This window comes from Uranotaenia lowii, chromosome 3 (assembly GCF_029784155.1).
Source record: "Uranotaenia lowii strain MFRU-FL chromosome 3, ASM2978415v1, whole genome shotgun sequence".
NCBI lineage: Eukaryota > Metazoa > Arthropoda > Insecta > Diptera > Culicidae > Uranotaenia > Uranotaenia lowii.
In genome coordinates, this window is record NC_073693.1 from 142,435,853 (window position 1) to 142,453,678 (window position 17,826).

Below are 17,826 nucleotides of genomic sequence, written 5' to 3' on the forward strand. Positions count from 1 at the left end.
CTATAGTTGGTGCTGTTTCCTTCGATTTGCTTGCGTGCGGCTGTTAATGTTATCCTTTGTTCGGTCTTAAGCTTAAGTGCTGCAGATTCAAACATCCATATAGGGCAAGTCCTATCAGTCGGCGAATGGTTTTGTTTGCAGTTCTGACAGAATTTTACTTTCGATGTGCAATTTTGGCTTTCGTGGTTAGAGGAACAAATGTTGCAAGCTATTTCGTTCTGGCATCGTATTTTTGGGTGGCCGTAAGTTAAACACCGACGGCACAGCATCGGTTGCGGATAGTACGGTCTAGTTCTGACCCTGAGTAAACCAAAATTGATGAACTCAGGTATCACGGTACAGTTAATTGTTAACACAAGAGTGGGAGTGTTAACAATTTTACCAGCAATTTTTTTCGTAATGCGACGGACATTCGTTATCTTTTGAGAAGCAAGCTCTTCCTCTAGTTGTTTATCGGTCATGTCTTCTACTTCGTTGCAAAAAACGACAAATTTCCGCGTGTTAAGCTCCGGATGGCGACCAATTTCAATTGGCGTACCATCTTTTAAAGTAGTAAGAGTGAAAAGTTTCCTATCTTGATCTTTACTCCGTATTTTTATCACGTACCATGACTTTCGCTTTTCATAGAAACCTCCTTCAACCTTTCCGGCATATTCTTCAACTGATCTCCCAATAACGAAAGGGTTCTTGGGGAGTGTGTGACCAGGTTTAGCGCGAAGGAACATATAGTAAAGCCTTCCTTGCAGGTTTTCCGTGTCCATCCATTCAGGAATGGTCCGACCAGGATGGTCTCCTGGTGAAGGACTCATTTCAGCCTCACCTAATCACACATCCAAAAAAAAAACAGTTGCCCTTTTCGTTCGAAACTAGCACTCGGTTGAAAACACGACTGATCGTCACGAAGGCAGAGAGTGAACTGAAGTAGATACCTCGAAGAATCGAAAGATTGGAAGATGCCATTAAATTTGTTCGAAGTGTTGATGTTTGATTTCTCTGGTTCCAATAAAACTTTTAAGTGTTGACATAATTTCGATTTTGCTTTTATTAGATTTTTTTAGATTGATTCTTATTTTTATTCACATAAGTAAATACTTGTTGTTATCATGGGCCTGTGTACGTAGGGTTTTCTTAATCAGTTTTTTTACTTGAATTTTAGTTAAGTAAATTTTACACGCGTATGAATTCAGCTTTCTCTATGGTTGGTTGTTTTTTTTTTTAATTCTCCATCCTGTATGACTTATCAATTTGAGATATTGGATTTTATTTTACTATACACACACGAACGACTTCTTACATCCAGGTAATTCAGTCGTTCTCTCCGAGTAATAATTTCTATTACAATAGCAGAATCCTCCCCTACGTCAGATTCTACCACTTCAGCTATTGATATTTTCAGCTTACAAACTAGTTAGTTAAACTTTTTATGTTCACAGTTTTCCACATTCACTAGCTTTGTTCAGTTCACTTTTACGTAAAACGCCGTCACTGAACCCACTCATCATTGACATTAAGTAAGTATTACTTTATCGATCTCGTTTTTTCCTGGTTTTGAAGGTTTTTAAATTAATTTATTTTTTATACACATGTATTTAAACTGCTACAAAAAGATAACAAAAATACTATATTCACTACTCGTTACAAGCGGCGCTCAATAGATTCACTGTGTTTTTTTTTATTTCATTGCGTGAAAACATATTATGACTCAGCACCATGGTACTCACATTTCCAAATAGTTAACTCTACCGCCTTTCTCTCCTGTCTACAATGTCGTCAGTTCTCTACCTTTCAGCGAATTTTACACCAGAGATCTAGCATACTGTACATTTTCGCAACACACATTCATTCATGGAATTCCACATTTGGGTCCTACTTTTCTGCTAGTAGTGTATTTTTTTTTTGTTTTGCATTAAGGAATCTGTTTCATCATTTCGTCTCAATGATGTGATGACTTGGACTTTCGAAAGTGGTTTCTTATAAATACAATTGCTCCTAGGAATAGGAATATTCCTTTTTTATTCTTAGATGCATCCAAAGTGAACGTTACTGCTGCCTCTTATTTTGAGTGAGTATGACTTCCTTTTTTAAATCTGAACTGTAGTAGCGGATGATCTCTTATTGTTAAATGACTGGATTTTTAACGAAATAGATGGTTACCTCTTACAACTATTGCGTGCGAGTGCTAATTCGGAGACGCTTTTAGATGGAGTGAAGTTCCAAAACCGACGACGGAGAAAAGTTTGCAACCAAAACCAGTTTCGATATGTGAATATTTATTGAACCTTCTTTGATTACAGGTCGTCGTCATCGTCGTCCTTGATGGCTTTTACAAAATCACAGTATTGCACGGTTAGGATTTTAAATGTTTTTTCTTATCAATTCCAAAATTTTACACGGTGGTCTTGAACCAAAACAAAAACTATCACCTCGAACGATCGATTAATTTCGATTAAGTCATGAAATGTAGAATTACAGAAAAATCTCTTTCAGTCGACAAACACAATACCTGTACCTCCAACAGGCGACAGGTTTGATTTATACAATACTCTACATCACTGGGATCTACTACAAGAAGCTTTCTAGCTTCTACAATTCGTTTGGGACCCCGTCGGGGAAACAATTGCTTTCCTGTTCTAAGAAACATTTTCCAATGATTGGGGATAGAATTTTGGTCTAACTTTTTTAGCAGACAAAATTAAGCAAATTTTTCGCCATTTACACAAATATTTCCACACGATAAAATTACATAAAAAATAAGCCAACCCAGCTGAAATTTTGAAAAGGGTTATTTAAAAAAAAACGCTTCTCCATTAAACCAAGACTAATTTGAAAGAGCATGAACAAAAAACTATGACAACACTTTCCTTAACTTTGCTGATTATGTTTAGAAAAGATTAGATTTCTCTGCCATCAAACATGTTTACACGATTGAACTTGTATGCAATTCAAAAGTACTCATAAACTAAATAAAGGGTGATACGGTCAAAATTTGGTCAATATCAACATGACGTATTTCTTTCAATTTTGCATTTAAAAAATCTGAACACCCCTTATTTTGAAGGTGTGTGTGTGTGTAGAATGTTGCTCCTATTGGAATTCACTCTTCAGTTGTCAAAATGCCGTCCAAGGAAGAAGAGCAGCGTATCAAAATTTAGCTCGCGCATCACGAAAATCCGAGCTACTCACACGCAAAGCTGGCAAAATCGCTAAAAGTTGCCAAATCAACCGTTACAAATGTAATTAAAGTGCCGCTGAGACGATAAAGAGAGTTGCCGGTAGTTTCAAGCGAAACCCTAAGCTCTCTCTCCGATATGCCGCAAATAAGCTGGGTGTATCGTCTACAACCGTGCATCGAGCCAAAAAACGAGCCGGTCTATCGACTTACAAGAAGGTAGTGACTCCAAATCGCGATGATAAACAAAATACGACGACCGAAGCGCGATCCCGGAGGCTCTACACGACGATGCTGACGAAGTTTGACTGCGTGGTAATGGACGACGAAACCTACGTCAAAGCCGACTACAAGCAGCTTCCGGGGCAGACGTTTTATACGGCAAAAGGAAGGGGAAAGGTAGCAGATATTTTCAAGCACATGAAAATGTCAAAGTTCGCGAAGAAATATCTGGTTTGGCAAGCCTGGTACCTGGTACCTGTGGCGTTTTCATAGCTTCCGGGACTGTCAACCAAGAAATTTACGTGAAAGAGTGTTTGAACAAACGTCTGCTGCCTTTACTGAAGGAACACGGTTGTTCCGTACTGTTTTGGCCGGATTTGGCATCTTGCCATTACGGTAAAAAGGCCATGGAGTGGTACGCCGCCAACAACGTGCAGGTGGTTCCCAAGGAAAAGAACCCTCCCAACACGCCAGAGCTCCGCCCAATTGAGAAATACTGGGTTATTGTCAAGCGGAACATAAAGAAGACCAAAAAAACTGCTAAGGACGAGCAGCAGTTCAAGGCAAACTGGCTTTCTGCGGCGAAGAAGGTGGACAACGTGGCTGTACAAAATCTGATGGCAGGGGTTAAGCGTAAGGCCCGGAAATTCGGATTTGGAAAAGCGGAAGCCTAACTGAATATTGTTCCTGAATTTTATACTAATTAAACTTGAAAAAGAAATTTAATTTGATTTTTTAAATGAACGATTTCACCGATTTACACGCGTTTTCTCTTGACAAAATTTTGACCGTATCACCCTTTAATTTCGATGGCCCAATTCTTGTACAAATTAGACCCAAGAACATTTAGACCACGGATGCAGTTGTTCTAAGTAATAAATGATAAACAATATTATTACTATGATACAATATACATACGATCAATACTGTACTACGAAGAATTACCAAGGTTTTCAGACTTCTGCATTTAGTAGGCGAAGAATGCACGGTGAAGTGCGCTAGGGTTATGGGTCCAGGAAAGAAGGAAAAGCCTATGGAAGGCCAACCAGCCGAAGCAGATGGTGAAGAGCCATCAGGGGGTCATTGTACCGGGTTCACTGGAAGGTTGGGGAGTCGGGAGTCAGTCGTCGTGCCATTATTAAGGCGCCGAGTCAAAAGAAGAGCGTTCAGTCGAAGCCGAACAAGGTCAACGGACGGAAGCCACAGGAAGGTTGTCGGACCAGATCCATGGAAAGTCATTGGGCCACAATGCGGTCCACGGACCGGAACCATGGAAGAACGTCGGAGGTCGTTGGACCGGAAGCCACTGGAAGGTCGTCGGATCGAGAGCCAACTAAAAGGTCGTCGGACCTGGAAGCCAATTTGAGGTGGTCTAGTCACGTATCATGTTAGGTCGACGGACCAGAGCTACTGAAAACTGGTCAAACTGAGGGCGAGAGCGTCGCGCAAATAAAGGCGACGATTGAGGTCCGATGCGTTGAAGAGGAGAAGTTCAAGCTTCAGGAGAATCCTCAGGAAGCATTTGGAGACTGCGAATGCGTGTATTGAAAGGAATGTTGAGATTCGTCTCATCGTAGCGAAAAAAAAACAACACTAAAACCTCTTGCTCTTGCACACTCAGCAACTTGAACTGCGATTTCGGTTGATGAGACTTGTTTATGTTAACAATTTGATTGCTGATAGTCTCCCATACTTGTCGTACTGCCCAGAATTCTTCAACAACAATAATTTTCAGTTTTTATTAAACACCCGTTAACTGTATAAGAAGAAACTTTTTCAAAAAGATTCCATAGAATTTTGTCACTTGATTTGCCATTAAATTACATTCATGCTCTTCCAAACCAGTTCAAGCCTAGCATCAATAAACTTAATTTGAGCTAAAAAATAAAGCTAAAATTAGAATTCTAAATTTCACTGGAAAGTTTCTTAGGACGATTCTACCAAGCGTTTCCCCGACAGCCCCTCACGACTAGAGCCACCTTACATGGAGTTAAAATTCAAGCCCTGCAAGTTGACGGCCCCGGTATTCATGTTCAGCGTCGTTGCGTCCTGATATCGCTGCCGGGACATCTGATGGATGCCGGCGGCCGCCGCCGTCGTAAAATCGACGTGCCGCGTATCCAGGAAGCTCATCACTCCCATCGGATGGGCATGCGGAGGACACATGAGCGGAGCGGCAGAGGAAGCGGCTACGGCTGCAGCGGCCACTGCCACGGCACTTGCGTTGTCGCTTTCCGTTGTTTGTTGGTGCTGTTGCTGCTGCTGCTGCTGTTGGGTTTGGGTTTGTTGTTGCTGCTGCTGCTGTTGCTGTTGTTGTTGCTGCTGTTGTTGCTGTTGCTGAGGTTGCGCCTGCTGTTGTTGCTGTTGCGTTTGGTGATGTTGCGTTTGCTGCTGCTGGTGCTGCTGCGTGGCGACTTGTGATTGCTGTTGATGTTGCTGCTGTAGGGTCATGTTTAGCGCTGGAGAGGACAGTGAGGTTTCATAGTGTTCCATTGAAGCGTTCTCATCACCAGTTGGAGTTGTGGAGGGGGGTGGTGATATGTTCGGTTCCAACTTTATCCGACTTTTGATGCTCGGTCGACTGATGGGATAACCACGTTTTTTGTACTCTAACCAAAGCGTCCGATTGTTAACACCGTAGAGTCGTGCCGCTTTGCAGAAACCGATTCCACCAAACCGGACAGCTTCAAGTGCCCGTAGGAAGTTTTCGTCGCCCTGTGGATTCACCGATCGTTTCCGTTTGACTGGTTGAATAGTTGCTCCGCCTGTTCCGGCGACGCCTATTACGGTTTGCTGGGTTCCGGCCGCTTGATGACTGTACACGCTGTGAACCATGGCTGCAGCGGCTACTGCCGCATGCTGGCTTTCGTTAACGCCTTGCGGCGAAGTAGGAGTTGAAAGATTTGAGGAACTGTAGCTGTTCACCATGTTATTTGGATTGACGGAAATGATCTGCGGTGAAAATGGATGCTGGTAGATGTGGACTGGTGTTGTGGGTTGCGGAGTCGGTGCGTTCGAATTATTTGCGGACGCATTCGACAACGGGTTGGTACTGTTGCTATTGTTACTGGTGCCTCCTCCGCTGGTGTTGTTGCTCAGCGATTGACTTTCGCTTTGGGGATGGGCTTGATGGTGCTGGGCCGCTGCGGCTGCGGCTGCTGCTGCTGCCGCCGCCTGAGCTGCCTGTTGCTGGGCCTGTTGGCTCGCTGCCACAGCTGCCGCCTGAGCTGCCTGGGCCTGAGCTTGCTGCTGTTGCTGCTGGTGATGCTGCTGGGCGGCAGCTGCAGCCGCTTGTTGCTGCGCCTGAGCCTGCGTTTGATGCTGCTGCAGTCCCAGATTCGCATGACACGACGCTATTCCGAACCTCGAATAATTCGTATCGATTACCGTCCATTGCCCACCTGGGAACGGAAAAGAAGGAACAAGAGAGCTTGATTATTATTTGTTTTTGGTTTCTCGGTTAAAGGCAGGTTTTGCTTGTAACTAACAGTGCATGTGAATGAAGTTTTATAGCCTCTAGGATGCATCAAGGACTTCAATTAAAAGCAAAAATTTCCCGGGAAATTTCCAACCCTGCCTACATGATTCTTTGATCATCACTTTTCGTCATGAGAAAATTGGGAAATGCCCTTTTTGCTACATTGCATAGCTAAGCAGTCTCAGTTCTGCCCAGAACGTCTTTCTTGTTATCTGTATCTGAATATATACGGGACGATAAAGTTAGGAATTTTTGGACATCGAATTTCCTACACTCTCATAGGGCATCAATTTCAGAGTGCCATCAAATCATAAAAATATGATTTTGAAAACCAAGAAAAAATACTTCGAAATGTTTCTCTTAACCAGAATCTTGAAGTTTCTCTATCTTAAGCCTTTCTGACTACGGCGTAAGGTTAATTTTTATCATTTCTCTAACAAAGTTCACCGTGTCCAAATTTCCTAGCTTCCTTCCATATAATTTTCCAGAACCTCATTCGTTTTGATTTGGTCATCTTGCAGTACTGCTCAACACGTGTGCTTTTTGTGGTGCAAAGTTAACACTACCAGGTTGCAAAAAATGTCCAACCGAAGCAAAATATAAATAAATCGAAATCATCGATCGCGCGCGGACAGCTAAAAAAGCGCCTGGTAATTACCAACTACACCAGAAGGATGTTAAGAGGCTCCGCGATAGAGAAAATAAAAAAAAGTCCACCGTGGGAGGGAGCACAAAAAACTTCGTTCCACAACAGTTGGGCACCTCATCAGAGCGGCCAAATGGAACACGACGACGACGACGATGTTTTTCTACTCGGTTTCCCGGAAAAATTGTTTGCTGGTGGCCGCACATAAACTAATGGAAATTGGGAAAATTAAAATTGCTCCGATTCCCTCGCACCTTTCAACTTTTTGATTAATTAATCGATTATTTTTTCTAGATACGCGAATCTCGTCGGGGAAAGCTGAACATTCGAACTCTGTGTGATTGGGAAGGGGATGGGCGGTCGCTGGCCAATAATAAACGACGGCAGAAAAAGAAATAAAAACAAATAAAAACCGAGCTCTCTCTGTCCCTCTCTCAGGTTCACCCACATGCTCACCAACTGATAATGTGGGTGCACAGACACACGTCGTCATACCCCCAGGGGGAGGGAGGGGTTTATTTTTCCCACCCAAAAGGGGTCGAGGATACACGCGGTGACACACGTGGATGGCGCTGGAAATCCAAATTGGGCATTCTTTTTTTCTATCATTTCATTTGAAGGGATCAACCAACAAGGGGGGAGGTTCACTTCTTTTCGCGTTACACCCAGGTGGGGAGGTCTAGAGTTGCCCCGTTCATTTTCGTGTCGTGTATTTTTTTTCTGTTATCCAGGCACTACTCGCAAGGCCGTAGATTTCGATTTATTGTAATTCTGTTTTTTCTTGTTTCCGTTGAATCTGCTTATCGCCGGCGGAAGCTATAGGGAAGTGGCCCCCATAAAATCCGGGGCCAAACGAATAGTTGACAGATGTGACACATCGCATCGTGGGGAAGGTACAAATAAAACAGATCGTCAAAAGCCGCGGACATTGACGAGCGATGTGTCGATAGCTTCAGGGATAGCTTATAACTGTTTAGTCCTGACGGTCCTCGAAACGCCATATCGGGTTATTGTTTGGGGCAATGTGACGAGTTGATGATTGTGATGATGATTATATGGGTTTTTGGTGGTAAACGATTATACATTTATACATAGCTTGGTGGTGTTATATATGTGTGTGTGGGTTGTTGTTGTAGTGGACAGTATAAAAAAATCTGAGAGAGGTCAGTGGAAAGGATAAAAAACTTTGAACCCATCAGGGACTACAACATTTGGCCCAGAACTTTACATGAGAACTGCATTTTTGGCTCTAAATTAAGGATGCTTGTTTAGCAGCGTTTTAAATGCGATTTAGTTATTTTATTCTGATCATAAATCATATCTAAAAAGTTTTTTTTACATACTTATCAATAAGCTGTACAACTCAGTGGTACAACTAGTAGTAGCATTTTAAATAAAAAAAAATCACTGATTTGGTTGTGACTAGCATACCTTCATTGACCAGACTTCATTTAATAGAAAATCAGTAACTGTTTAATAAATCTAAAATAGTATAAGCTAGCTTTTTGTTATAGCAAATTTAATTTTAATTTGTTGTTTGTTTGAGTTCCTGAAATAATATTCTTTTGCTTTTGCTGTCGGATTTGAATGGAGTGTTGTTTAGCCCTTATTACCAAGATCAAAATAGAAACAGTTATAACTCGATATAACTGAATTTGTGGAAAAAAAAACTTCAATTCAAATTTCTTTCAAATTTTCTCAAACCTTCGGCCTCGAATTTTCAGGGATTCATTTCTTATCAACTTCGACCCTCAAAATTAGATTAATCTGCATTAATAACATCATGCAAAAGATATTTAACATATAAGTATATGGTGTGAAGCCTGATAGAAACGGATTTTCGCATGTGTTCTTCTTTAATTGGTATTTATCGTAATTTGCGACGAAATTATAACTGCTTTTTCTTAACGTTTCGGCTTACTGAATTCCAATCAACCTCAGAAAAACTATATTTAAAGTATGTAGAAATAAATAGATACATTTTTCACAATTCATTTATTTTCTAACAACATAATTCAAAATTTCAAAAAACTCGCGAAACTTACAACTTGTTTTGTCGCACGATTCCTTTAAAGTTTTTCTACTTATCATATAATTTATAAGAATCAAACAAATCTGGGAATTCGACGAAGAAAAATGTTATGAACTTTTGAGATGTAACCAATTAAGTCACCTCCAATGGGACTTTTGGAAAGTAACTATCCCATCCTCCAAAGATTCAGCACCAGATTCTCTGGCAGATTTTTCCATCATCTAGGATTGGCATTTTATTTGCTTTTATGGTGAGCCCATTTGTTAATGTTACTTTTTTCATTTCTGTTAGTATTTAAATTATACTAGGGTCGTGAGAATCGTGATGTTTTACGGGCAAAACACAATCCAAAAATTTTTTTTTTAATTATTTTGTATTTCATACAAGACTGTTTCATTTCAATGATATCCTTTATTTCTAGTAAGAAATTTTCGAAATGGTTTTCCATTTCCACTAAAAGGTTATGTTACTTGAGATCATGTGGCAAGAAAATTTTTTGAATTGAATCGTAGACCGAAAACTCAAGAATTAGGAGGAATAGCGGGGCATAATTTGTTTTTTTTTATTCTTTCCTTACGTTACAGCATAAATTTTCTTTACTCATTTCAAATTTTCTTTGAGATGTAACAGCGTTTTGCTGAATTTTAAATTCTAAAGGTTTCACATATGCTGAAAATTATGCTCTTGGTGTTAATTGCTCTTTGAATTTATTATCGATATTTGTCTACATTCAGTAGAACGAAAAATGCATCAAATAACTATGAATTATAATAGAATGGAAGTTTATTCATTCTTTATTTTACAATTCATTTACTATTTCATGATAGTAGTTAATTTTTTTTCGTCATTAAACTTAATGTCCTAAAGCACAAAAAAGATCTTTCATCCCTTTCTCTTTTTCCAATCTATCCATTAACTGCTAGGACGTAGCGGGCGCCGTTATTGACATTCACAGAGAGAGCGTCAATTTTGTGCAGTATGAATGAGCCTCTAATCACAATCATTTTGTTCATTTGACCTCTGAACAAAATTCGGTCAATCACGAAGTAGCAACTATTGACAATGTAGAACTTGTTCTACTGAGTCACACCAGCGATCGGGGGACTCAAAGTGCTTGATATCGCAATTTGATTTTGAACAAGTAATGTATACATTTTCTATAATCATATATTTCGGGTTTTACGGTTTAAGGTGGATGTGATTAGTTAATCAAACTAAACTAAGCTATTTTCTTTAAAATGAGGATTAAATAACTATACATTCAAACAACATTTTATAATTACAACGTATGCGGGAGGTGATTATCGAGATAAAAATACAGATGTAGTGTTCGCGTCAGTGGTCAAACATAAACTGATTTATTGCACAGCATCGGCCAGCGATGCTGTGGTAAATAGGGTGACCATAACATCTCCATTCTTAAGATAAGAGAAACATCGTTAAAAATATAATTTGGGGCCATTCAGATACCACGTGGACAGAAAAATGAGATTTTTGACCCCCTCCTCCCCCTCCGTGGACAAGCGTGGACATTTGTCAAACCCCTACCTCCCTCCCCGGATGTCCACGTGGACAGATTTGAAATAGTTTTTTTAAATACAAATAATTTGACAGTTAGAAACCACCATGGTAACTTTTTGCCTTTTTGTTAAAGAAATGGCTGATTTTGAAAAAAAAAAAACGAATAAGAATTTCCTGATATAAATTTTGCTTAAAAATTTTAAATTTCTTAATTATCATATTTATCACTTGCCTTTAAGTAGCTACTAATTGTTTAAACTTAAACTGGTAAGCTTTGTCATTTGTAGATTTTGATTTAAACGTCTTAATATTTATTCACCATTAGAAAATATTTTGAAAGTAAATATGTCCACGTGGACATGACCCAAACCCCGACCCCCCTCTCCGTGGACAAGCGTGAACATTTCCATACCCCCCTCCCCCCCTTAAGTTGTCCACGTGGTATGTGAACGGCCCCTTTGAAAAAAAAAACTTAAAAATAAAACAATTACAAACTTAGGATAAACAATTAGGAAACTGGCAAAATTGAAATACTTTTTACAATTCATTTGTAATAGCGATAATTAGGTTCTTTTCGACTCCGCTTAATACGACTGGAACGACGTAGAGGTTGTGCTGTGTCTGGATCTTTTAAACTGGGACTCGAAGCTTTTTGTTGATAGACGTTTCTTTTAAACTGATCATAAACATTCAGCGCATCCGTTGACCAAAACTCGGCGTTGTTTTCTGAATCTTTGTCCTTGTAAATGAAAGAATCCGATGGAAAACCATAAAAATCGCCATCTTCGTCTGAGCTTCGATCGTCTTCATCCTTGTCATCCTCCCTTTTTCGCTTTGTCGTCCTCGCATTTCCAGAAATATAAACACCTTTAAACCGACTTTGAAGCCCAAACGCTTTCAATTGATAACGATGTGCTGAGTATAACCTGCCTTCTACGGAAACTTCAAATGTGTTTTGAGAAATTCGTCTTACAAATTTTGCTTCGAGCCAACGTCTTATGTCTGTCGGTCGAAAATTTTTATAATAAACCAGCTCTCCAAAACGTAAACGATCAACCCAATCAAATTTTGAACGTTCTTCTCTGGGTTTATTTGATACATCTTCAAAAACATCCTTCGTCAAGTGATTCTTAATACTATTTTTAGGATTTACTAAATCCAAAAGCGTCTTTGGCTTAAAACTAAACAATTTCTCTGAAGGAAACAACCCATTGTCACCGAAACAGGTATTACGGTAACCAAACAAATAAAACGACAACAAGTCTTGGGTCGATAAACTTCGAAGCTCAGGATCCAGCATAAACTTTTTCAAACCGTCCTTTAAAACTCGTACCATCCTTTCAGCTTGTCCGTTGCTAGAGGGATTATAAGGTGGACTTTTCATCACCTTAATGTTGTGTCTCTCGAAGAAACTGATGAGCTCTTTTGAATTAAACGGTGGACCACCATCTGTTACAATAATGTCAGGTAAACCAAATCTAGCAAAAACGCTGATAAACACTGACTTAACTTTGATGGCGTCTGTTCCAAACTTCATATATTCCACTTCCAACCACTTCGAGTAACTATCAACAATCACTAGAAACATCTTTTTGTCCAAACAGAAAAAAACGGCATGAATACGAGTAAACGGTTTATTTGTAGGAATCCATCCTGGAACTGGAACTTTCTTGGGAGCAGCAATAATCTGGCAGCAAACATTACATGTTCTTATGTAGTTCTGTATGTCACTGTTCATTCCAAACCAGTAAACTGTTCTGCGTGCCAACTGTTTGATTTTTGTTATACCTGAATGATTTTTATGTAATAAACTCAAGACTCGTTTTTTTAAACTTCCCGGAATGATGACCCGGTCTTGGTAAACTAAACATCCTTCAATATACTCCAAATCTTGTTGTTGAGCATAAACATCCTTGAAATCTTTATCTAGCTTTTCAGGCCAACCATGTTGCATATAGTAAACTATCTGCTGCAGAAACTTGTCTCTTTTTGATTCCGTTGCAATCAAAACGTAATCCAGGGGAAACTCGTCCAATACATTTAAACTGTTGATGTACTCTTTCTGTAGTAACGCTGGTACTTCGTTTGGCAGAGGAAACCTCGAACAAAAATCAGCATTTCCCATTTTTGATGAAGGTCTATAAACAATTTCAAAATCGTAAATCGACAACTCCTGGACATATCGTTGCAATCGGGTAACAAACAAACTATTTTTGCCTTTTTTTCCAAATATGCCAATTAACGGTTTATGATCCGTATACACAATAAACTTTTGTCCAAATAGAAACTTGTGAAACTTTTTAATGGTGCAAACTACAGCTAAGGCTTCCAAATGTAAAATTGGGTATTTCTTCTGTGCCTCTGTTAAAGAGAAAGATGTAAAACTAATTGGCCTTTCTTCTCCGTTTATACGGTGAGCTATTACTCCACCTAAACCATAATTACAAGCATCAGAGACCACTATAACTGGCTTTTTAGGATCGAAAAACTCCAGTAATTTTGACGAAATAAGAGATTGCTTGCAGTCTTCGAAAACACGATTACATTCGGAGTTCCAAATAAACTTTTCTCCTTTCCTTAACAAACGATACAGGCAGCTGAGGCGCGACGACAAATTTGGTATAAACTTCCCGTAGTAGTTCAACAAACCCAAAAATGCCTTCAGTTCAGAAACATTTCTCGGAACTTTAGCTTCACGAATAGTTTCAACTTTTTCGGGGCAAGGCAACAACCCGTCTTGTGTCAAAACATGTCCTAAAAATGGCAAACTTGATACAAAAAATTTGCATTTCTGCAAATTCACTTTTATATTGGACTTTGACAAACGTTCCAAAACCATGTAAAGTTTTCTTTCACAGCTTGCTTTGTCGCTACCTGCTATCAAAACATCGTCGATGTAAACAAGAACTCCGTTGATTCCAGCCAGAATCCTCTCCATAAAAGATTGAAACAAAGCCGCTGCAGATGAAACACCTTGTGGAAGACGATTGTACGTAAACAAACCACGTATTGTGTTTATGACCATTAGTTTTTTGGACTTTTCTGATAAACGCAACTGTGTATACGCTCCTGCCAGGTCAAGTGAGCAAAAAACTCTGTAGCCAGCTAACGAAGCAAAAATTTCTTGAGGCAAAGGCAAAGGATAACAATTCGGGATTACTACTTTATTTATGGAAACCTTGCAATCGATTACCATTCGTATTCCTCCATCCTTCTTTACAACTGCTATAACCGGAGATGCCCATTCACTAGCATCTATCGGAGTTATTACGCCATCCTTCTCTAAACTTTCTAAATGTTCAATCACTTTATCTGTCAAACGGAATGGCACATCATAAGCCTTTTTAAATATTGGATAATGATTTGGCTTCAAAACTAGATCAGCAACAAAACCTTTGATTGGAGTAGACAGGGACTTGTCAAAGATATTGGAAAACCTGCTTTGTATTTCCTTTATCGTTTGATCCGTTGAAACAGCCAGTTGATTTATTCTGGACCCAAACGCATTACGCCAGTTATCAAAAAACGTATCTAGCCAGTCGCCAAAAGTGGATCGAAAATACTTTCACTATTTAAAACGATCAAGTAAACATCCTTTTTTAAATGATTTAACTCAACCCGAACCAAAACGCGACCTTCTACTTGTAAACGACTGCCGTTAATAACAGCCAAACGAGTATTACTTTTTTCCAAAGGGATGTGCTTGAACTCTGCTTTATATTGATTTAAGCATATGACTGAAACCGCAGCACCACAATCAATTTCCATCTTTAACCATTTTTTTGAAACTAAAACGTTCCGAAAACAGGGCTCATGTAATTTGTTTACAGTGGAAATCTTCAAACAATCATATTCATAATCTGAACCGGAGCGATATGAATGATGACGTAAACTTTTTCGAAAATCATTTAACTTGGGAATAACCTCCTCTAACTTTACTTCCTGCAGGTCAAAGCAAAATCTACGCACATGCCCGGATCGTTTGCAAAAAGAACAAAACAATGGTCGTAGGTTGGGCGAAAAACTTGATCTGCAACCAGAAAACAAACTAACATCTCTTTGATATTGACACGACTTGGATTTCATTTTGGTTTTATTTTATTTATTTTACTTTATTATTATGTTTTTTTTTTAACAAACAATAAAAAACAATTGCAAAAAACACCAAACAAATGTGGCAAACTATTAAAATTCTTTCCAAAAAACTGTTAACAAACAGGTTTTTACCACTTAATCATTCACGAAAGCTTAAACGAGTAAACATAAATTTCCTTTATTATTATTATTATTATTTTTTTTTTTAAATGTCCTTTTCCATCGAAATCGTAAGGTACTTTTCAATACAAATGATAAGCTAAAAGCTTTTTCAAATGAACATTTATTTCATAAAAAATGTTTTATATTCACTTTCGCAAAACCAATACGTCAAATATACATACATTCATTGGCTGAAAAACATTTTTTTTTGTTTAAAATCAATTTTGATTAATTATTAAACATTCAAGAAAAAAAATATTATTTTTATTTTATTTTATTTTTGGCTAAATTTTTACCCGAAAAACATCTGAAATTTTTTTCTCAGTGTAAACCAAACTTTGTTGCGTTATGTTATGTCGCGCAACATTCAACGCAACATCCGTCACTGGTACTGGCAACAAAAAGTACGAAACAAACACACCAACAGCTATTGTTGAAAACGATCGCTTGATTGGCGAAACAAAACCGTCAGCAATTAAACAAAATGGTTAATTGCTGAACGAAACTAGAATCTCTTCATAAGAGTTCTCTGGCAATTTCTGCATATAAACATGTAAACGTACTTACGTTTTCGGTAGGCAAACCTTAAGGGAAACCAAACTTTTTTTTTCCGCTTTAATGGGCCAGCAGTAACCCACAAACAGCAACGGCAAGCGCTCAGCGGGACAACACAACTTTTGCACTGCAAAACCGATAACTTTTTCCGCAAAAATTAGCTCCCGTTCACCACCGCGAAATAGTTAAACTAATCGAAAACCAATATCAGTTTTTCTCGTCGCCACTTTTATAATTACAACGTATGCGGGAGGTGATTATCGAGATAAAAATACAGATGTAGTGTTCGCGTCAGTGGTCAAACATAAACTGATTTATTGCACAGCATCGGCCAGCGATGCTGTGGTAAATAGGGTGACCATAACACAACACTTAAATGCAAGGTCCCTTTTTAAAAATTTGCTGTGTTCAAATGTAATGCACTTCAAATGCAAACATAAACTTGCACTCAAACGTACGGAAAAAAATTAAGGTCGAGGGTAATTACTGCAAGCTAATACCTAATTTCCCAGCAAACATTTTCGTACGTTTATTTCTTTAATAACTTATATTTTTTTGATAACTTTGATAAACGTTGCGTATATATTAGACTGCCTCTAATTTGTATGAGAAATTTCAAGCTTGTGAAATGTTATGCGCAGCAGGCTAAAATTGATCCTAGGCCTAGTACAAGGTCTCATGCCAAATTTGGCCAGATCGGATCACGGGAAGGGGTCGCTCAACGAGCCTAAAGTTTGTATGGGATTTTGAGATATTTTGTTCGGGTGTTTCAGTTTTTCATGGATAACTTTGGTCTTCTTCGGCCGATTTCTTTTTCTAAAAGCCTAAACTATGACAAATATTTCCTCCCAAGACTGCATTTCGATTCGACTTATGATAAAAAAGTTATTAAACTTCAAAATGGGGTAACTTTTTTCAGGGTGATATTCATCACTGTTAATGCTGAGTCAACAAAATGTTCGAAGCAGTGTCTCGCATAACTATTGTTTGAAGCTTAATAACATTTGTGTCTTAACTCGAATCAAAATACAGTCTTCGGAAGAAATATTTGTCATAGTTTAGAGTTTAAGAAAACCGTTTTCAAAAGAAATCGGCTGAGGGTGACCAAAGTTATTTATGAAAAACTGAATTTTCATGTTCCTACCGAACAAAATGTCCCAAAATCCCATACAAACTTTAGGCTCGTTGAGCGACCCCTTCCCGTGATCCGATCTGGCCCAAATTTGGCATGAGACGTTGTACTAGGCCTAGGATCAATTTAAGCCTACAGCGCATAACTTTTTCAAATGTCGGGTCATTTGGGGAACTCTAATACATTATAGATTGATCGTATAAAACTCACAAAAACAGCCTACCAAAGTCGACCCAACTTACATACATATTTTTAACTTCTGGCTAAAGCGATAAGAAATGTATAAATTGGACGATATTCGACACATTATTCGTACATATTGAAAGAATATTATCTACTTTTCTCTTTTGCGAATTCTTTCAATTACACCATCTGATTTTTAGCAATCTGGTTACACTGCTAGTCGCAGAAAGCACAACATGACTTTTTTTTCTCTTTAAGCCCGCGCGGAAGAATAAACTGAGCGGACATGGCGGACTTTCTATCATATCCGACTTCAAGTAACCATTCTTACGATCGTTTTCTTATTTGGTAGGAACTGAGATTCGCAGCCACGTTGTTAACGCCTAAAAACCCTAAATATTTTGAATCGGGGTAGTAAAAAACCTTACATTTTTTTAATCTCTCAAAAATTTATACTTGGAATTTTTTTTGGAAAAATCTTTTTTTTGTTATCGGAGGTCGCGTAAAAATTGTTGAACTTGAAAATTTTTCTGGAAAAAATCATTTTTTCGATTTTTTCTGTTCGGGGATGGACATTTCTAAGGCGTTTTTATGTTTGCTGGGTTGCACCGCAATTTGTTTCAAAACATAT

At 38.7% G+C, this 17,826-nt stretch overlaps 1 protein-coding gene across 1 annotated transcript; it reads right to left on the bottom strand.

Annotated features, from left to right (window-relative positions):
• Positions 1 to 1,024: 1,024 nt before the first annotated feature.
• On the bottom strand, positions 1,025 to 16,025 carry LOC129750801 (alpha-protein kinase 1). The gene is made up of 2 exons (XM_055745876.1): positions 15,893 to 16,025; positions 1,025 to 6,792 (listed from the first exon to the last, which is right to left on the bottom strand). The coding sequence occupies exon 2, from the start codon at positions 6,317 to 6,319 to the stop codon at positions 5,372 to 5,374; it is 948 nt and encodes a 315-aa protein (XP_055601851.1). The 5' UTR covers positions 6,320 to 6,792; positions 15,893 to 16,025; the 3' UTR covers positions 1,025 to 5,371.
• Between the last annotated feature and the right edge of the window lie 1,801 nt (positions 16,026 to 17,826).

What these genes read in the sequence shown, in the direction of transcription:
- LOC129750801 (XM_055745876.1), bottom strand. Translation starts at nt 6,319, where the DNA reads ATGGTGAACAGCTACAGTTCCTCAAATCTTTCAACTCCTACTTCGCCG.